This window comes from Hyposmocoma kahamanoa, unplaced genomic scaffold (genome assembly GCF_003589595.1).
Source record: "Hyposmocoma kahamanoa isolate Upper Pololo Valley unplaced genomic scaffold, ASM358959v1 116, whole genome shotgun sequence".
Lineage (NCBI taxonomy): Eukaryota > Metazoa > Arthropoda > Insecta > Lepidoptera > Cosmopterigidae > Hyposmocoma > Hyposmocoma kahamanoa.
This window is the reverse complement of record NW_020653391.1, coordinates 4930474-4949087: the sequence shown is the minus strand read 5'-3', so window position 1 is coordinate 4949087 and position 18614 is coordinate 4930474. Positions and strand designations below refer to the sequence as shown.

The 18614-nt window shown below is 34.6% G+C and overlaps 2 protein-coding genes across 4 annotated transcripts in view; one reads left to right on the top strand and one right to left on the bottom strand.

Moving 5' to 3' along the window:
- The first annotated feature begins 2832 nt into the window (after nt 1–2832).
- LOC113239852 (cytochrome c oxidase subunit 6C-1) lies at nt 2833–6317 on the top strand. Of its 2 annotated transcripts, none has more exons than XM_026477001.1 (3): nt 2833–2952; nt 4757–4929; nt 6167–6317. In XM_026477001.1, exons 2-3 carry the CDS (start codon nt 4757–4759, stop codon nt 6228–6230), a joined length of 237 nt encoding a protein of 78 aa, XP_026332786.1. In that variant the 5' UTR covers nt 2833–2952; the 3' UTR covers nt 6231–6317. The 2 variants fall into 2 exon arrangements, with proteins under 2 accessions (XP_026332786.1, XP_026332785.1); XM_026477000.1 differs by lacking the exon at nt 2833–2952 and adding an exon at nt 2999–3071.
- Nucleotides 6318–15803: 9486 nt separating this feature from the next.
- Nucleotides 15804–18614, bottom strand: part of LOC113239809 — a 66876-nt gene continuing 64065 nt past the window's right edge. For both annotated transcript variants that reach the window (XM_026476949.1, XM_026476950.1), the window contains 3 exons: nt 18151–18351; nt 16754–16888; nt 15804–16340 (listed from right to left, as the gene is read on the bottom strand). In XM_026476949.1, the coding sequence (XP_026332734.1) occupies nt 16111–16340; nt 16754–16888; nt 18151–18351 (566 nt within the window). In that variant the 3' untranslated portion in view covers nt 15804–16110. The remainder of the gene's footprint in view (nt 16341–16753; nt 16889–18150; nt 18352–18614) is intronic.

Below are 18614 nucleotides of genomic sequence, written 5' to 3'. Positions count from 1 at the left end.
ATTCCGAATTCTTTGCTTTATTCATGACTGACATTATGTAACTAATTGATTATCTAAGACTCAAAAGGCCTATGTATCAAGTCGTATGAATATTTTTACATTTACATTGCGTTCGCTTTTGTATATTTCGTAGTTTAAAAAACTTATTTATTGCAAAGCATTTACTTTTTTTTAAATTTAAGGGTTCCTAGATGACTGTGGAGCCCTAAAAACAGTTTCCATAGCGAAACAAATCTAGTCGTGTGTACTACCACATTGTCAATTTTCGATATTGGAAATGTAAACACAATGTGAACAACTTAAGGTCCATATTTATTCAAGGCATTGAACCTAGACTAATAACAGCCTAAACTACTGGGCTTATGGAGGACATGAGGTCACTGCGGCAAGATGCCAAAATTGCTGGCAGTGTTTTCTCCTTTAAAGCCATGCTAACACTTTAGACTATGTAACAGCCGACTCTGGGGTCTGACATGCGGTCCATTTACGGTGTATGCAAATGTGCTATAATCCGACTGCATCTGGACTGCAAAATTGAAGTTGAAATGGATTCGTTAATCGTTTTACATGCATTTGGCCCGACTGCATCGCAACTGATAACTGTAGTCCGTCTGCAATCGGTGATTGCCAATACTGATTGCTACTGCATAAATAGCAGTTGCCAATGTAGTTGGAAATCAGCTTGTATTTCTATACAATTAGGGTCTGATTATCTTATTTTATATTTTATTGAAAAATTGACGTAACTATCAAGAGTGTCTCATACGTAACTTTTTATTGAAACTTGTGAAAATGTTTGATTACGGTGCCAACTTAAATTAATTAAATAGGTGCTTAGGTTTAAGAAGCATTTTGTAATTTAAAAAAGTGCATTTTATGCAAAAAAGAGCCTGTCATTTTCAATATTCGAATTTTTATTGTCTGTTTATACTTACTTTTTCTACAGGCTACTTTAATAATGTATACTTATTTATTTTGCTGTTTGTACAATAACTAATAACAAAAAGGTCTAAATCACAAATAAAGTGCAAATAACAAGTGTCCTAAATTCAAATTAATAGTGAATGTATAATGTATGTATATAAAATGTAATTCTACCTAATTATATAATAATTAAAAATATGTGGTATAATAAGAGTATTTTATTTCTCTACTAAAACAGAATTGCACTTCTTATCTAATATTTGAGATTGATATATGTATAAGATAACATCTATTATTGACGGCTTAACGGTTTTCGGTGAAACGTAATGGATGAATAGCTTCAATAATGGGTGGATAGTTTCAGGAATGGAAATCGGCGTCACAACTATTGCTGGCCGTGTTAGACAACATGTTGCATGGTAATTTTTTCCGCAATTTTACGTCAAAATTGTTGTATGACATGTCGGATAATAATAGCATTCATTGTCCGACTGACGTCCAAAACTGTTTGTCAGCAACTTGCACAACGTGTAAGTCGGATTTCAGACAGATCAGATTAGATTTCTGTAGCAGTAGAGCTCCTTATAGGTAAGGTTCACAACCTTACCTATTTATGCCGCCAAGCAGTAATGTCAGCATTACTGTGTTCCGGTTTTGAAGGGTAAGGGTACTGATTAAAATTACAGGCATATGGGACTTGTCAACTTATGTCTTAGGGTGACGAGCGCAGTGGTAGTGCCCCTCAGATATTTGCAATTTAAAGCTCTGAATGGCACTGCTGTTATGGACAGGTGTGTAGCTTACCATCAGGCGCACGACTTGTTCGTCCCGTCACTTGATGTTATACATATTAAAAAAAATCATTTAACTCGTGACTATTTAACCATGAACCTCCGCTGCTATTTCATCTATGCATCTATATTATATCTATTACTATTATAACAAACTGTTGGAGTAATTTCACAAATAATAATGTATGATGTAGTTTTTATTATACAGGTAAGGTAAAAAAGATAATAAAAGCTTAAATACTAGAAAGTAAAACTAGGATTTTTAAATTTCATGAATAAAATTGGGTCCCCGCGGCAAGGTGCCCAAGTTGCCCAAGTTGCCGCGGCAGCGTTCCCCCTGTATCGCTATGCTAATGCATTGGGCAAGGTAGCTGCCGACCCTTGGGTTTCCCAGACAGTCTGTTAATTTTTTCGATAAAATTTTGTACAGATGAAGAGCACTGAGATCCCACGGGCTAAGAGTTTCAACTCCAAAAGCTGTAAATAGGTAGTCGGACCCCAGATCCTGGTACTTATTACTTTTTATTCTTTCTGCCAGCTCGGCTGCGGAGCCAGCCCTCTTACTGGTGTGCTGGAGATGGGATGGGGCAAGTGTGTCGGCACATGTGGCGTCTCACATCAGTGCCCGGCCCATACTCCAAGGGATGAGAATATGGTGGTGGATCAGGGAGAAGCAATTTTGCCTTTGGTCATACGAGAGAATGTGGTTTTTAATGAAAAATTGATTTCATAAAGTCTTAGTATTAAGTTAGTATTTATGAAATCTATAGATATGGTGGGCCACACCTAGAGATATGGGTATTATGATTATTAGGCATATTTCTTCGTTGAAAATTATATTTTACGTCGTTTGCAGTTGAAAAAATACAGTTTGTCTATCTGACTTTATGGCTGAGTGTACAATTTGAATTTTATTTGTGAAGGTACTCTTTGTGAAAAAAAGTTGATTGTTTTACTTTTGCGTTTGCGTTTAGAGAAAGCTAAAATTTAATTAAAAAAAACAAGAGTGTGTAAATTGAGAACGAATGCAAAAGTGATTCACTAAACTCAAGAAGCTATTGGCTAAACTCATATTATAACTAATCGAACAACCAATGAGCATCGAGGTTAACTTTGACAGCCACTTGTGGTTGGTTCACATTGAGGCGAACGTGCAGGAAGAAATAAGAACCGATTTATTATTCACTTGCTGTTATCGAGCCATCGTGATTTTTTGAGGCGATACATATAAATAATAGTGAGTATTTTATTGTATTTTCTTTTATTTATGTTATTTTTTAGCCAAATCAACCTTCTACATGTTATAAGTAATGTTCAATTTTAGGAAACAACATGAAAAAGTTGTTATGTAAGAAGGTAATCCATAATCTGTCACCCTAAGTTAACAGATAATTCACGGTTTTCAGGACTTTACTTGAAATCGTAGGTAATTGATAATTAACAATTTCTATATTATGGGATGGGATTATTTATTAGAAGACTTTTGCTATAATTTAATTATAAAAAATGGAAAAGCAAGAGATTGAAAATCGAATTTCAGTGTCAGAATTCCATTTTTGAATTTTTTGGTTAGTTTTCTGTACGCACTGTCCTGTACTTCATACGTATGAAGATATTAAAGAGAATATTTTTTCTGTCCCGTAATATAAGCCTAAACATTTATATTCAAAGAGAAACTGTTCCTTAATGCCACTTTAATAAACAATCTCCCTATTATTCTGCTCCAATACAGGTAAATGCTCTTAAAACAAATTATTACCACATAACTTACTTCATATAGAGTAATAAAATATACAAACACATCAAGCGTGCCGACCTTTGGGTTGGACTCCTTTTGTACCAGGCTCACTTCCTTTCAGGCATACTTGTTTAGGATTTTTTTACTATGTTATGAAATCTCCTTTCACATTTAGTTACTAATCTAAAAATTGTATTACCAATTTTTGTTTTGTAAGTACTTGCCTCTCCCACCTTAAAATGTGTGTAATGTTAAAATTTTATAAATATTATTATTTTGAATGAATTTAATGCATGTCTTGGATTGTTTCATATATGTATTTTGTTGGTGTAAATTTATTAATCTATTATAAAAAATCACTCTGTAATTTGCTATGCCCTTAAAGGGCGTCCCAGGATACTTTTCAATAATCTACCAACTTAAATTGTATTTTGTATGCTTTAACTGTGACATGCAAATAAATTATTTGACTTTGAATTTGAAGCCTCCAGGGCAGGGAGCTACAGAGTCATAGATATCCCAAATTGGTCCCAACTGTCCCCACAGTGGGCACTGAAGAGTCCTAGGGCAGTACCTTGGAAGGAAATTGGGGGGCGTTGATGCTGTCCAGGAATGCTACCACATTTGAAAACAACAATAAATTTTTTACAAAAAGAATTGACTTCAAAAGTTTGTGGAAATACATCTATTTGCCAAGTTTTATTGGGCTCGGGTACTGGAAAGGGCACGAAACTGGGGACCCACCCCTAGTTTGCTACCCTTACAGGTGGATTATTTTTTTCCAATTTAAATGGGACCAATACTGAGGCACCCGACATTTTTTAACGGCGTTTTTTTAGTATATTATTTAGTTTCAGTTTTATTGTTAAGCAAAATTTTTTTTTAATAATGATAACTAACGCACTCACTGATAGCCCCGCACTAGGGAAACCTTGTATCGCGGGTGCCATCACTTCACAAAGAGATACGTAGGCAATACAAATATTTCTTTCGGCTTAGGAAACATACCCGGGACCTCGGCGTGACAGGCATGGTAACCGTTCACCCTTGGAGGCAGTATATTGCTTTCCAACATCATTTATAATTGCACTATTTGCACCCGAATGAATATACTAAATAAATAAGCTGTGATATAATAAAATTTAACACATTCACAATATAGTGAAAAATTAGTTATTTTGGTTTACGCCATTATTCTTAAAGGGTGCGACGTATTCCGCGATGTATGATGAATTAATGAGTGAGCGCAATTTTTATTCCGATTTTGTCTTTTTTTTTAATAATAACTCAAAATTCCGTACAGATGGCTGGAGAAAAAGCCGTGTCGACTGCTGCGAAGCCTCAGTTGCGTGGTCTACTGAATTCAACCATCAAGCGCAACCTGATTGTGTCCCTGACTCTTGCTGCCATCTCCGGTATCGCCTTCAAGCAGCTTGTTGGAACTCAACGCAAGCAGAGATATGCTGAGTTCTATAGGTATCGACTTTCTTTTATTATTAACTAGAAACCTTAAGGCTTAATTTACATTACCGCGGAACGGAATGGAAGCGAGTTTTTGTAACGAAATTATACATAGCATAATGAGCTCTATGTCAATTGTGTAATGTACAAACTACGGTACGGTTGCTGCAGAAATTCTCGATATTATTCGAGAATTCTTCTGAAGACGTCCCAATTGTTTTCTGGCTTTTATCTAATTTATAATTTTGTACGTTACTTAATTGACTTAAGCAAAGTTCATTATGCCATGGTTACAAAAAATCACCTTCATTCTATTCCGCGGTAATATAAATTGAGCCCAAGGGTAGGCACTAATTAAACTGAAAAACCGCGGCTTAATATACACACGCACTAGTACATTCTATTGTGAGAATTTGTTCAAATATCGCAACCACCTTGCCTTCTAACTGTTAAGGGCATCTCTAGAGCCTTAGCACTATTCCTGTTATTACTATGGCAACGCTATTATTCAATTTGCATTGGTGCACATATTAAACGATTAATCATCTCAAATATTTGTTACAACTTTGTAATAATCTCAACATGGTAGCAGAGCGTATAAATAAATAATAATAGTTAATTATTAATTTAAATGCGTGAATCGTCACGCATTTAAATTAAGAAAAAAACTGTAAATAAAAGGAAAAATACATGAAACAAGAAAATGGCACTGCGTCAACCGTACTTTCAATACTAAATGCAAAAACAAATTTCAATAACTGGTAATTTCGCCTAAAATTAATCTTAGAAGAGAAGCAAATAAGTTAGGTATTGGTACTAAAAAAAAAATTAAACAGCCCAAGAGATGATGTGAGAGCTCGATTCGTAACAGTCTCAGCTTATCGGACAAATAACATCGGATATTGTAAAAAAAAGCAAAACAGAAGTTGTACTAATACTAACCACGCACAAAGTACGTTGTTTTACACAATTAAGTAATTTCCGCTACATTTGTTTCCGGTCCCCAAATTGTCGTCATTGACTCAGGAAATACCACACTTTATGTTTTGGGGAACTTAATAAATAACAAACGCCAATGAAATCAAGTCATGCTTGTGTCAGAGTTTTCTAACCTGTAATCCGTAGATTAGTGTAAGTCCATAGGAGTCTGCAGATCCATAAAATAAGACTAAAAAAACTAAGGTTTTTATCATTGATGGAAACCGCTTTTTTAATATTGTAATTGGACTATAGCTATTTACTTATTTTCCAGGACATACGATGCTGAGAAGGAGTTCGAAGAAATGAAGAGCAAGGGTCTGTTCCAATCGTGCTGAACGACAAATCTGTAGAGTAGTATTATTTTAATTGCTGTGAATACATACAATATGTTAAAATAACTTAATAAAATCTAATACATTTAATTTGTTGTTTTTTGTTTTGTAACACAAGGTCTGGTCCTATGTCTAGGCAGAACTTGACTGATTAGGTGCCATCGCCATTCGTATTTCTACCGTAAAGGAGCACGATTCTGCTCCGGATCGTAATGTAGAGAGAGCCAGCACAATCATAGACACAGGAGACTTACTAATAGTAAGTCGCTATCATAGCTGTAAAAATCAGTATGCCCGGTTCCCGGATTTCGGCACCATGTAAAGTCACTTTATATTATTAAAACATATAATATTTATATATATTAATATTATTGAAACGATAGTTTTAAACTGTATTACTTTTTTTGCTACCGTAGCACTTTGCCTGACACAGTTTATGTCTTTGACATAGTATAGTGAACTTTATGTCAGTTGTGTGACGTGCAAACTAGATGCGAGCCAAAAAAACAAGTCGCGCGTCTTCTGGAGAAATTTTGCGCAATCCCGGGAATTCCCGCAACTACCGTATCGTATTTAGCTTACATTATATTATATTACGTTACACAATTGACATGAAGGTGCCTATAGGTACGCTCGATGATCAAACAAAATCGAATAAATGTGTAAGTAACTGACGGTCGACTATGTATTTTTTGACGCTCGACGTTGTGAAATTTAAATTAGGCGTAGATGTAGTACAAATTTGTTCGATTTTACCTCGAAATTTATTCATCGCCAACAAGTCATAGTATAACGATCACGAATATCGTGCAAATAAACTTCCGTCTGTTGACCTTCGGTTGACTACTTCGCCTTGCCGAAGGTGACGCACCCAATTATTGCGGTCGACCGTCGTTAGACGACTTACTATTTACACCGGACAGCTTGCCACCTTCGGCGGACAAGCGAAGGTCGCTTGACGACTTGGTGTAAATGCACCACTATGCTATGTACAATTTCGTTTCAAAAATTTGCTTCCATTCCCTTCCGAGGAAATGTTAAGTGAGCCTTAAGAATTGAGGTCCCACGGCCGGCAAAGCATTTATAATAGGCAGAAGTTACCAGATATTATCTGTTATAAACAGGTATTTACTACTTTCGAGTTTATTAAATGTAGACAAAATCTGATGATTACACTCAGACGTTTTGCAAACTTGTTCGTTGAACGCACCTTTGCTCGAATTGTCAGTTGGTCGGCCATTTGATAAATCATACTTAAGACCTGGCTTGAGCATTGAGTAGAGTTCTAGAATACGACCCTTAGACTATGGAAACTAATTTTTTTTCCATCCTCTAAGATTTAAATATAAGAACGACGGTTGAAACAAAAGACACGATTTTGAAGAGACGACAAATATATAGAGTATTTATCTTTAAAAATAAAATAAGTAGGTAACACAATTGCCGTTTCTGGGTTATCCATTTCATTTTCTAATTGATTCTATCATAAAAACATGAAAAATACTTTATGTTTTTGTGGTCAGGACAACAAAACGTTGGAAACCAAGGAAACGTACAAATTTTCTTTTTTCTTAAAGACAAAAAGGGAACATTGTATTTCAAATCAATAGTATATTTCAATCAAAATTATGAAATTAAAGCACTATGTAGCTACGTAAATAGGCAGATAGGTAAATATCACTGTGACAGTAACCACAAAGGTAAAATTTCAGAGGTATAGGTAGCTACACCCTACACCATACTGCGATAAGAAAGGACTCGATCCGAACTTGGTTACCTTAAGTCATTGTATGATTTAACAGTCAGACGATTTGATGACCTTGTAAGGCAAGTTACAATGATATAAAGAGTCGATACTTATATTCAATGTACTCTGTGATACTACCTCAGCTCGAGTTCAATTTTTTCGTTAGCTACGGGAAAAAAGGCAAATCTTCATTTTGCTTGGGTCGAGCAGCAGGGACACTAGCTTTATTTCAGATTTTATTTTTTTTACAAACGAAATTAAATCCATTTGAAAAATGTGTATCGTATATTATACGTGTGCTATTTAGTTCAGTTGATATAAAAAAAAACCTGTACCTATTTAATATATCGCAGGCAGACATGAAAATAATAATATGCGATTAGGTAAATTGTATAATTTTATTTTTTAAGTTTAAAGAAAAAAACCACGAATTTTCCTTTTTCAATAATTTAATCAGGACATCAAGTAATACGTAACTTTCCAGAATACACAAATAAGTTTTAACAATTCAATCGATTACAACGTCTTATTGATTATTTTACATTCCTTATGATAATTTCTAATTGATCTACGCAAATTTACTTAATTGTAGAATATCAGGACAGGGACCAGCCTGTTGAGTTACATATAACACAATAAAAAAAATATTTTATAAATGCGATCCGAAAACTCCATTTTTGTCGTTCCAACTTTATAGAACTTCTATTGTATTTATTTTAATTCCCGCTCTTGGTATTGGAAGAATGTTATTGGTTCATTTTGGCCATTATTATTTGGGCCATAATTTGTAGGCTAACTTGAAAAAAAATTTAAAATTTCTAACCAATCACAACGGAAGCGAATTTTTTGCGAAAATGGATCGCATTTTTTGTAATTTTTAGACGAATAATTTCATTTTTTTTATAGGAGCGAATGAATTGTATTAGTATTTTTAATTTATTTGCATCGTGGACTAGAATGTGCCCGTCAATTAATTTACTACTTTATGTGATGGGACCGAAAATTCGTTAATCCCTCTATGTCTAAAACAGGCGGAATTTAAATTAGTTACGTAGATAAAAAAATTTGTTCACAAAATAAATTAATCCAAAAATATTACAAATCGTCAATAGATTATAAATATGGCAGCAAAAGTTTTATTTGACTGTCAAAAGACATGGTGCTTTTTACGTTAATGTATTATGAATTATGTTTTTTGAATGTCGCTTTAAGGTCTCTAAGGTAAAGAGATGATTAATTCTAATTTCTCTGTTGGAGAAAGAGATATACATATATCGAGTTCTTAGGTTTTCGCGATTGTTACATATAGGAAATGAAACTATTTTTCCGGATTTAAATCGCGTATTTTATATGTAATTTTTAAACAAATAAAAAAGAGATATATATTTTAGAGAAATATTTTGTCGGGCTGTACATTTAGTTTTATATTTTAAATAATTTTAATATATAATTTGTCGTTTGGTATGCGATTACGACAGAATCTGACAAATCCTTACATTAGTATAGAATATTAGAATATAATTAGATTATTATTACATTGCTTTGGTCGAAAGCCTCCTATAGCTTTTGAGGTAAGCGTACACAATCAGTGATATAAAAAAATAACAGTTTTCTTGCAGCACTTCGATTCTCTAAGCGCCGCTGTTAATAATGAGACGAATAATATTTAGCCATATATTTTTATTTTACGGAACGAACAACTCACAAGTGTCTCAATTAATACCTGGCTATATGATCAATCGATTGTCAATGTTATGTGCTGTTACAACATTCTAAGCTCCATTGTAGGTGTAGAAGGCGCTACTATGTCTTAAAATTAACACTGAACCAGAATCAGAATACTAACCGTGTTAGGTGAAACACAACCAAAGAGAATTGATATATCTTTCCAGCTCAGTGTTGCCGTGTAAACCACCGTTTCTACTAATTTATCTATCAAACTTCCGACAATTTTTACTAATGACAGATATTAGTGGTTTCAGCGGCAACACTGGGCTGGAAGAATCACTTCGAATTTTTTCCATCCTTTATGCTTCGACCGCTGAATGTTTAAAATTGTAACAGTGGTGCCGTTTAAATTCTGCAATGTCAACTGTTTTCAATGAGATTCGAGGATATAAGAATAGGGCTCGAAAAAGGTAGCTGCTATTTGCTGCACAGAGATGTGGAAGAATTTACAATTAACCGGTAAAGGTTTCAATACCGGTTTCCGAAAACATGTAAATTCGTATTAATCATATTTACATGTACTTTGTGTTCATTTTTGCACATTTTAAAACGCCTATAACCTTTGGAGAATACCAACGTCATTGTTTACAATAGAATAGTTTAATGAGTGGTTAAGGTTTATCGCGCTCTAGCTCTATAAACAAATCAACGCATGAGAAACGTACGAAAGGCTAATATTTCTTTATTCTAACTAGTAAATGTAACAGTATAAACAAATATATTTTGTAAGTTTGTTATACTTGTGCATTATTTTCTATTGTGCATCATTAAATTTAATCATTTTTCAAACATTAATCTATTTTTATATCATAAAGTTAATTTTTATTAGTCATTTTATAAGCTATGTTCTTATTTTATTCTTTTAAATTACCTACAAAAGATGGCAGTTAAAATAAAATGGGACAGTCTCAGAGAAGTTGGCGTTTTTGATGATTTAAAAAAAATACACAATAATTTGAAGGCCTATCCGACAGCACAGCACGCTATGCACGCTAAAAATTATACTACTACAACAGAAAAGGTAAAAGTAGACCACCAGTAGGTAAGCATTTGTTGCCATCACGTACACAAAGTACGTACTCGAGCTGTGAACTTCATCCAAAACGACCGCACTTTTACAGCTGTTTTGCAGTTTGCAATCCAGTTTTAATGCGTAACTACACTTTAAATCGCAATTAATTGGTCTATTGAAAAGTCAATCTTACGTTACATCCTTTACAAAGTTTAAAACTGCAAGACCAAATGTGCCGGTATAATGTTATTTAGTGTCTGGACGTATACATTAAACGCATGCGGCTCTGTCAGAACTGTAATGATATTATATTTCATTTTATTGTACAATAACTACCAAGCGTAACCCATGAGGCGTTTTTTAGAAAGAATTTTGGGAGGAAGTATATGGTCAAAAATCTAAAAGAGGTTATAAAATTCTTATAAATAATAATATTTTTCATTTGTGTAAAGTAAAATAATCTGTGTCTGATCCCACTGATCTGAATATTACTGATATAAACTGATATAAATGTTAGTTTCTAAATGTAATAGTAGTAAATAACTTAGTAGTAGCTTTAGTAGCAGCAGAGCTCCTAGTGATAGAGTTCGTCCAAGGTTCGTACACCTTACCTATTTCTGCCGCCAAGCCGTAATGTGAGCATTACTGCGTTCCGGTTTTGAATGGTTAAGGGTGCTGGTGAACTTACAGGCACATGGGACTTGTCAACTTATGTCTCACGGTGACGGGCGCAGTGGCAGATCTTTGTATTTTAAAGCTTCAATACGTGATTTCAACTATGATTTTCAGGCTTATGATATTTTTTTCTAGAAAACACCTCATTATAAAATGTGTTAATGTGCTAATATTTGCATTGTTCATTTATATTTATGGTTATATTTTCAATGTTGTATGTTATTTTTTGTACATTAAATCACAAGGAATATTTTATTTTATGAGATATATTTTACTGATTTATATTTTAAAATATATTTTTCTTCTGTCTATGTTATTTTAGAATATGCAACGCTTTACGAAGTTGATCAATAGTAACTGCCTGATTTTTCCGATTTTATTTCTTTTTATTGGATTTATATCGACAGCTCATTGTCAACTTCAATGAAAAAAATTTTTTTAAATTAAAGTTAAACGCTACTAGTTTACAAATATGATGAACCAGCATCTTTTCTAAGCGAATTAAATACGTAATTAAACAAAAATACATGACAAGTTAACAGCTATATACGTTCACATACGAGTTACATGTATATGCACATTCTCTACTATCTTGTCACTTATTTTCGAAGAGATAACACAAATTACGTACATTTATGGATTTGTTATAAGATAATGACTTTGTTAAACTACATTAAATGAATTGTTATAGTTAATTTCTACAAGACGTTGTTTTGATGTTATACAGGGTGACATTTAATATTTGGTAATAAAAAAACTAATTAAATAATACAATCTCGCATCTTAATGGGTACTATACCGTCGGTTGAACATTCGAGAAAAGGTTTTCTTTCTCTATAAAACCCCTTAATCATTGTTATACCTCAAACGCATGTTCGGTCACTCTGTATAAATTCAATTACGCATTGACAGATTATAATCTATATAAAATACTACAGTAGATATGGGTCATAACTGACATTTTCAATTTATCATTAATTTTTGGTTATTTTTATTACAACTTAAGTACGAAGAACCAAATAATAATTAGAAATAATACAAAATGTCCATTCTGTAGCTCACATTAATAAACCTAAAGTAAAAATTTAAATCTTTTAAACAGTGCTGTCTTATACATTTATAGTGTCACCAATTTACGTAAACGACAGTAACTTTACCATGCTGCTTTACGACAAATGAAATTTCAGTTACCATGATTTTTTAGCAACTTTGCGTGGACAATAGAGACGATACTCAAGACTTGGCTGCATGGTTTTAAACTTTGATTTTTCCTTAACGGATAGGATTTAAAAAGTTATAATAACTTAGTGGCTGTCTATGGGGCTGGCAGTACGGCTTAGACACCTTAGGGACAGCGCAAAAACCGCCGGACGGCAGGTAGATGACATTTAATGTATATTTTATGCAATTTCAATAGAAATTGAGATTGCAATGCTCTAAGTCTCGGAGCACTGTGGGGCATTTCTCTCTGCGTCTCAGAACATTGAAATATGTACCGTTTTCAATGTTTAAAATATACATTGGTATAATGGCTTGCTCTGTCCCTGAACCTGTTCCGAAAGACGAAAAAATTAAGAGATTTTACTATCTATGGGGCGAAGCGGTGACAATGAATGACGAAACGTGTGACGTGATAATAAGGGTGTTTTACATTGACGTCGACGTGGTCGTGTGTCGATTTTAATGAATATTATTAAAATCGTGCTAAATATAAGATTAAAGATCTAGAAATGTGAGCAGGCGGAATCACGTTAACTTTGAATTAGACTTGTACGCGAAATTAAAAAAACGGAATTTTTCCACGCGGATAAATTTGACAGGCATAAAATCGGTGTGGCGTGAATTGTTTTATTTTAATAAATATTTCAATACAATATTTATGTACAATTGAAATTTAACTGAAGAACGTTTATTTTTATGTGATTTTTTTGCAAAGATTCTTTGAGTTGACTATTTTTAGTAACAGTATCGACGTACTTGCTAAAGTACAATTTAAAATATAAAAAAGCTTTGTAAACTAATTTATACAGTAAATGTTGATTTAAACAATATGATAGTGTTTTTTAACACTTGAAAAATATACGCCAAGGCGATTTTACGCCGATCACGGCGCTACCGCCGACAATTTTACGATCGGCCAATTTCAAATTTCAAAATTAAAATTTTGCAAGAAATTGAATTTAAAACTACAATTACATACAAGTCGTTGTAGAATAAATTACTTTGTAAATTAAGTTGCTTTTGTTACTATTTCAAATCAGGTGCTACACTTAAACTTGTTTATTAATAAAAAGGAAAAGCAAGCAAGTTAACTAACGTAAACGACTAGATAACATCAAAAGCAAAATAGTGTTTGAAAAAATTGACTTACAATATTTTTTATCACTTACAAACTATACATTGGGTGTGACAATTCTGAAGGACGTTTCGGCAACTAAAATAAATTTTGCTGGTCTGAAAAATATTCTTCATGTAAGTAGTTAGTTTAAAGTATACTTTTCAAACCGAATATGGCGAATACTTAAGGATCACATTGCCGCTGGACGAGCGACTGACTTGCATTGTGACATAAAATAATCGAATGCAAATAGCTACATCAGGCTCTGCGCCATATACGTTGTCAAATGACATAGATGTGCGTCGCCTACAAGCATAATCAACTTTTTGTCAATTCTGTAACGATCGTACGGTGAATTCCTGTTATCGTATGTAGCTCTACGTTTACCCAAAATTTTGCTTCCATTACATCACATGGCAATGTAAATTGAGCTATATATATAAATATTTGTAATGAAATTAACTCCGCAATTTCAGTTTCATGGTAGTAGGAAGCAAAGTTTTCTTTATTTATTCATTGATCATTATTGTGAGCTAAGGAAGTAGTTTTTGATAAATAGTTTGCCAAAATTGAAACGGTGTAAATGCTCACGATATGAATTGAAATCATCGTCACACACAGCGCATTTGCCTTACAAGGCTTGGGAATAATTTTAACACACTTTTTATGGTTCAGACGCCACTGCTACCTATGTGGCTTTACCTATAGTTAATAATAATAATAACGCAGACACTCAATATAGCCCCGCACTAGACAAAGCCTGTGTCGCGGGTGCCATGGACACACATAGACAACCACAAATTACACCCAAACTCACGGGAGAAATAAATGTAGGCCATACGCATATCTCTTCCAGTCTGGGTATCGAACTCAGGACCTCTGCATGGCAGTTCGGCATGGTAACCGTTCGACTGCGGAGGCAGTTTAGGGTATGTGGGGCACATGGGCGCAGGCGTCGAGCGCCACTCGCGAGGCTAGGGCTATTGCTTCCCAACATCATTTAAAATTGCACCGTTTGCACCCGAATTTCCGATCACTGGGGAAAATATAACTGTAAGTATTTCATTTTGATCGCGTGCCTACTAGAGGGCGCCAGGCTAGCGCCGGCGTTGCCTGTTGAATGCTTTATGATGCGAGTGACTTGCGCTTACTTATAGGTTTCCGCTTGACTCGCATTGGCCGTAAGTTTTGCTCTATACTTAAGTGTAGCTTCCGGCTAACCGGCAGGTAGGTAATGTGTACCTAATATCGTTTTAATTAATTATTAGTATTATTTTCAAACGTTTAAGACTAAGTACCTATACTTATTTTTAGTGTTGGTAATTTTATTAGATAAGCAAAATTAGTTTTAGTTTATGCACATCAGAATTGTCACTCACCTAAAATTACACTTAGACATCAACATTAGAGAATTCACTAAATACAATTAATTATTTTCTTATACAATGTAATTAATAAGCGTAATAGATCAAAACATTAATGTTTTTTATTTATTAATTCTCTATTTATCTCCACGAGGCGATATTAAGCCACTGAAAATTGCTTTATTTTGTCATTCTAGGGATTTATCGTCTAGCTCCACTATAAAGTTGTATCATTACGCGATCCCGATAATCGTATCTGGATGTGTTTTCCCAGAAGCCCCATATAATTCGTGTTTTAGAACAATTCATTAATTCGTAGATTTTAGCTATACTTGCAAACAGTTAGAGTGGTTCATCATTTTCTGACCTATTATTATCGCAATAGTACTCGTATATTTGTGCCGTACCCAATGAGATGACGGATATCGACTTAAAGTAAGTCATACTCGATTGTATTAATCATTTATTGGGTGTGCACTTCTCTTTCTAATTATTTTTAAATTTTGATTTGTAGCCTTGGATTCTTCCCTCATTAATACCATAATCCACAACCCATTTAAAATTAATGAATAAAAACACTCCAAACTCCCGTAATACAAGAAGTATAAAAATAATCTCTGATCGTTTTTAAACCGTGCTTAGTTTTTTATTCAAAGTCAAAACTTTAATTTAATTAAAAAACAATGCACGATAACTTAATTCGAACACGATAATGCGTGCCGTAACACAAGGTGAGTGTTCACCCTCAGAGCTGTCAGAGATTATTTTAATAGACCAGTTTAAATTTTTCCTTTATACTCCACCATAACACTACTCTGTACCACAAATACCATTAAAGATATTAGTGAAACAAACTCGCGTTATGTATACCATTTTTCCCTTAATTACCCTTTTTTTAACTAATCTTTGTCACTTCTTAGGTAAACGAAGCACAGGTCCAATCATTAACACGATATTCTGACTTAGGTGTACTGGCGGAAATTTTTTAGCACGCGCTGTTGATAGTCTAATCTGTAACATCAGCAATCTTTGACTTCAAACGTTTGTCCCTCGTGTGCGGGGTCACCATAATCTTTATCATCATATTCGAGGTCACGACCGTTTTTGACAGAGTCGACCAGAGGGCCGTATAGCTTGACGCATAGTATTTGATGGTAGTTTTCGAGTGCCAGTGCGAGGACTGACCCTCCTAGGAGTACTTCACATGATGTTATGCGTTCGGGTGGCGTGTACACTGCTATCAGTTTGCCTGTAAAAAGAAAATAGCTTTTAAATAATCTTAAAGCTAAAGACTTTTTTGAAGACGAAGTCAAATGACATTTGTAGGGTTGCCAGTTTTCATAAAATTTTAAATAGTCATGTACGATGTACCCTACTGCAACCTCTGCCGTCCGTTATCTAAAACGCGGGTAAGCGACAAAATAATTTTTGGAGATATTATAGAAAACCATAACCCACTTTTAGAACGTTGAAATTGTTTTATGATAGGTATTTCAGCTTTGCATCGTTAGGGTAAGTTCCGATAAGTCGAACACGTTAACTAACTTTAACTGTCTTGAAAAGAGAATCTTGTGCTCTATTTTTTCACTTAGCCGCGCTTTGTTTAGTGGACGGCAGACCTGTACACTACCTGTATGCAAATGCAATAGTCATGTATACTACCTGTATGCAAGTCCCAAAGGCGGACAGATAAGTCTTTGCAAGTATCGTCTGTGGACATAAGTACGCCGCCCGACTTGGCCAGCCGCAGCAGCGACGGCGCCGCGACATGCCCGCGAAGTGTCAGACGGCAGTTACCTGGAAATGACCAAATCTTTAATTTAGAATAGAGGTTCAACTCCTAGTAACAGTAGAACTCATTGTGAAAGATTCCGAACAAGGACCTTACCCATCTTACCTAAGTCTGCTGTCTAGTAGTAATGTAAGCATTATTGTGTTCCGGTTTTGAAGGGTAAGGGTGTTGGTGAAATTACCGGCACATAGGACTTGCTCAACTCATGGTGATGGGCGTAGTGGCAGTGCCTCTTAGATCTTTGCGATTTGAAGCTCTGAGTGGCACGCCAATTGTTATGTTATGGACAAGCGTGTCGCTTAACACCAGGCCGACTTGTCCGTTCCGTCACTTGCGTCCTGGGGGTCTACTCTCGATCTCCGTCCGACATCCGTCCGAAACAATTACTGTCAAATAAGTAATATTCGACAAAATTAAAAGACAAGTATCCAGTATGAAGCTTCATTCGCATCACGCGTCTTTTCATTTGGTCAAGTATTGCTTATTTGGCAGTAATTGTTTCGGACGGATGTCGGACGGAGATCGAGAGTAGACCCCCTGATTTTGATTCAAATTGAAATCGATCCGATAGGGTAGTCTCGAAATCAGATGGGTTTCTGAGCGAGAAGATGAACCTGATTCCTACTATATCTTTCTAATTTGTGAGTTAAATCAACTATTGTTCCGATTAGAAATGTCAAAGTTTCAGATCGGCCAGTTGTGAATCGCAATTATGCGCCTCGACTCGGAAAAGACGCAGTTTCCGATCGGAAGAGGCAATCAAAATCAAGCTGTTGGTGTTCATAAACAAGTCTTATTAACACTGGCACTAATATGAATTATTTAATTAACTATAACTCAACTACACTAACTCAAAAGGTTTAGTTCGTAGGCTGTCTATATTTGAATTGCCTAGTAGCTGTATAGTCTCTATGTTCGCGTGATTATGAAGTGTAGGTATGCTCCTAAGCTTCGGCTTGTAGTCTATCAATATGGTACTTTTCGGTACTGTGTCTGGTTGTTTATTATTATCACCAGCATGCTGATCCTTCAAACGCTCACATTACTGCTTGACAGCAGAAATAAGTACACATGAACGAGGTGTCTTCCCCTTAACTAATATAAAAAATATGTTGTCGATGGACAATTTCTTTATATAAATTACTTTTCTTTTAAAATATTATGTTATATTAAAATTGCTTGGTAGTCTTGGAAAATTAGAATTGGCTAGATTGTAATTCCTTGTTTTGCTTTATGATAATAAAAAAAAAGTAAGGTAGGGACGTACCAGTTACCAAATCCCAAACCAAGATTCTTGTGTCAGCGAGACCAGAGACAACGCAGCCATCGATAGAACTAATTGCTAAGGCGACAGTGTCGCATCCAGGCTTCCATTTCTTGAATAAGGTTCCTGACTGCAAGTCGTACACCACGATGAAGTTCGGCCCTGGCTCGTCCAGCTCACGGGATACCACGCAAACATATGAACCTAAACACACCAAATTCACAATAAATTTATAGTAGTTAGGTTATTCCAGGCCTATTTTTCAGGTTATTTCATTTATGTTCGTAGCATAGAATTACATTTAACAATGTAATATCTCGAAATAACTTGTCAAGAATTTACACAATGTTATCTATAGTTGATTTTTTAATTATCGAGTGAAAAGTATTTTTTTAGTTTATTTCATGACCTGATTTATTTTTATTTATTTCATTATTATCAAGTCTTTCAGTCGAAATATAGATATA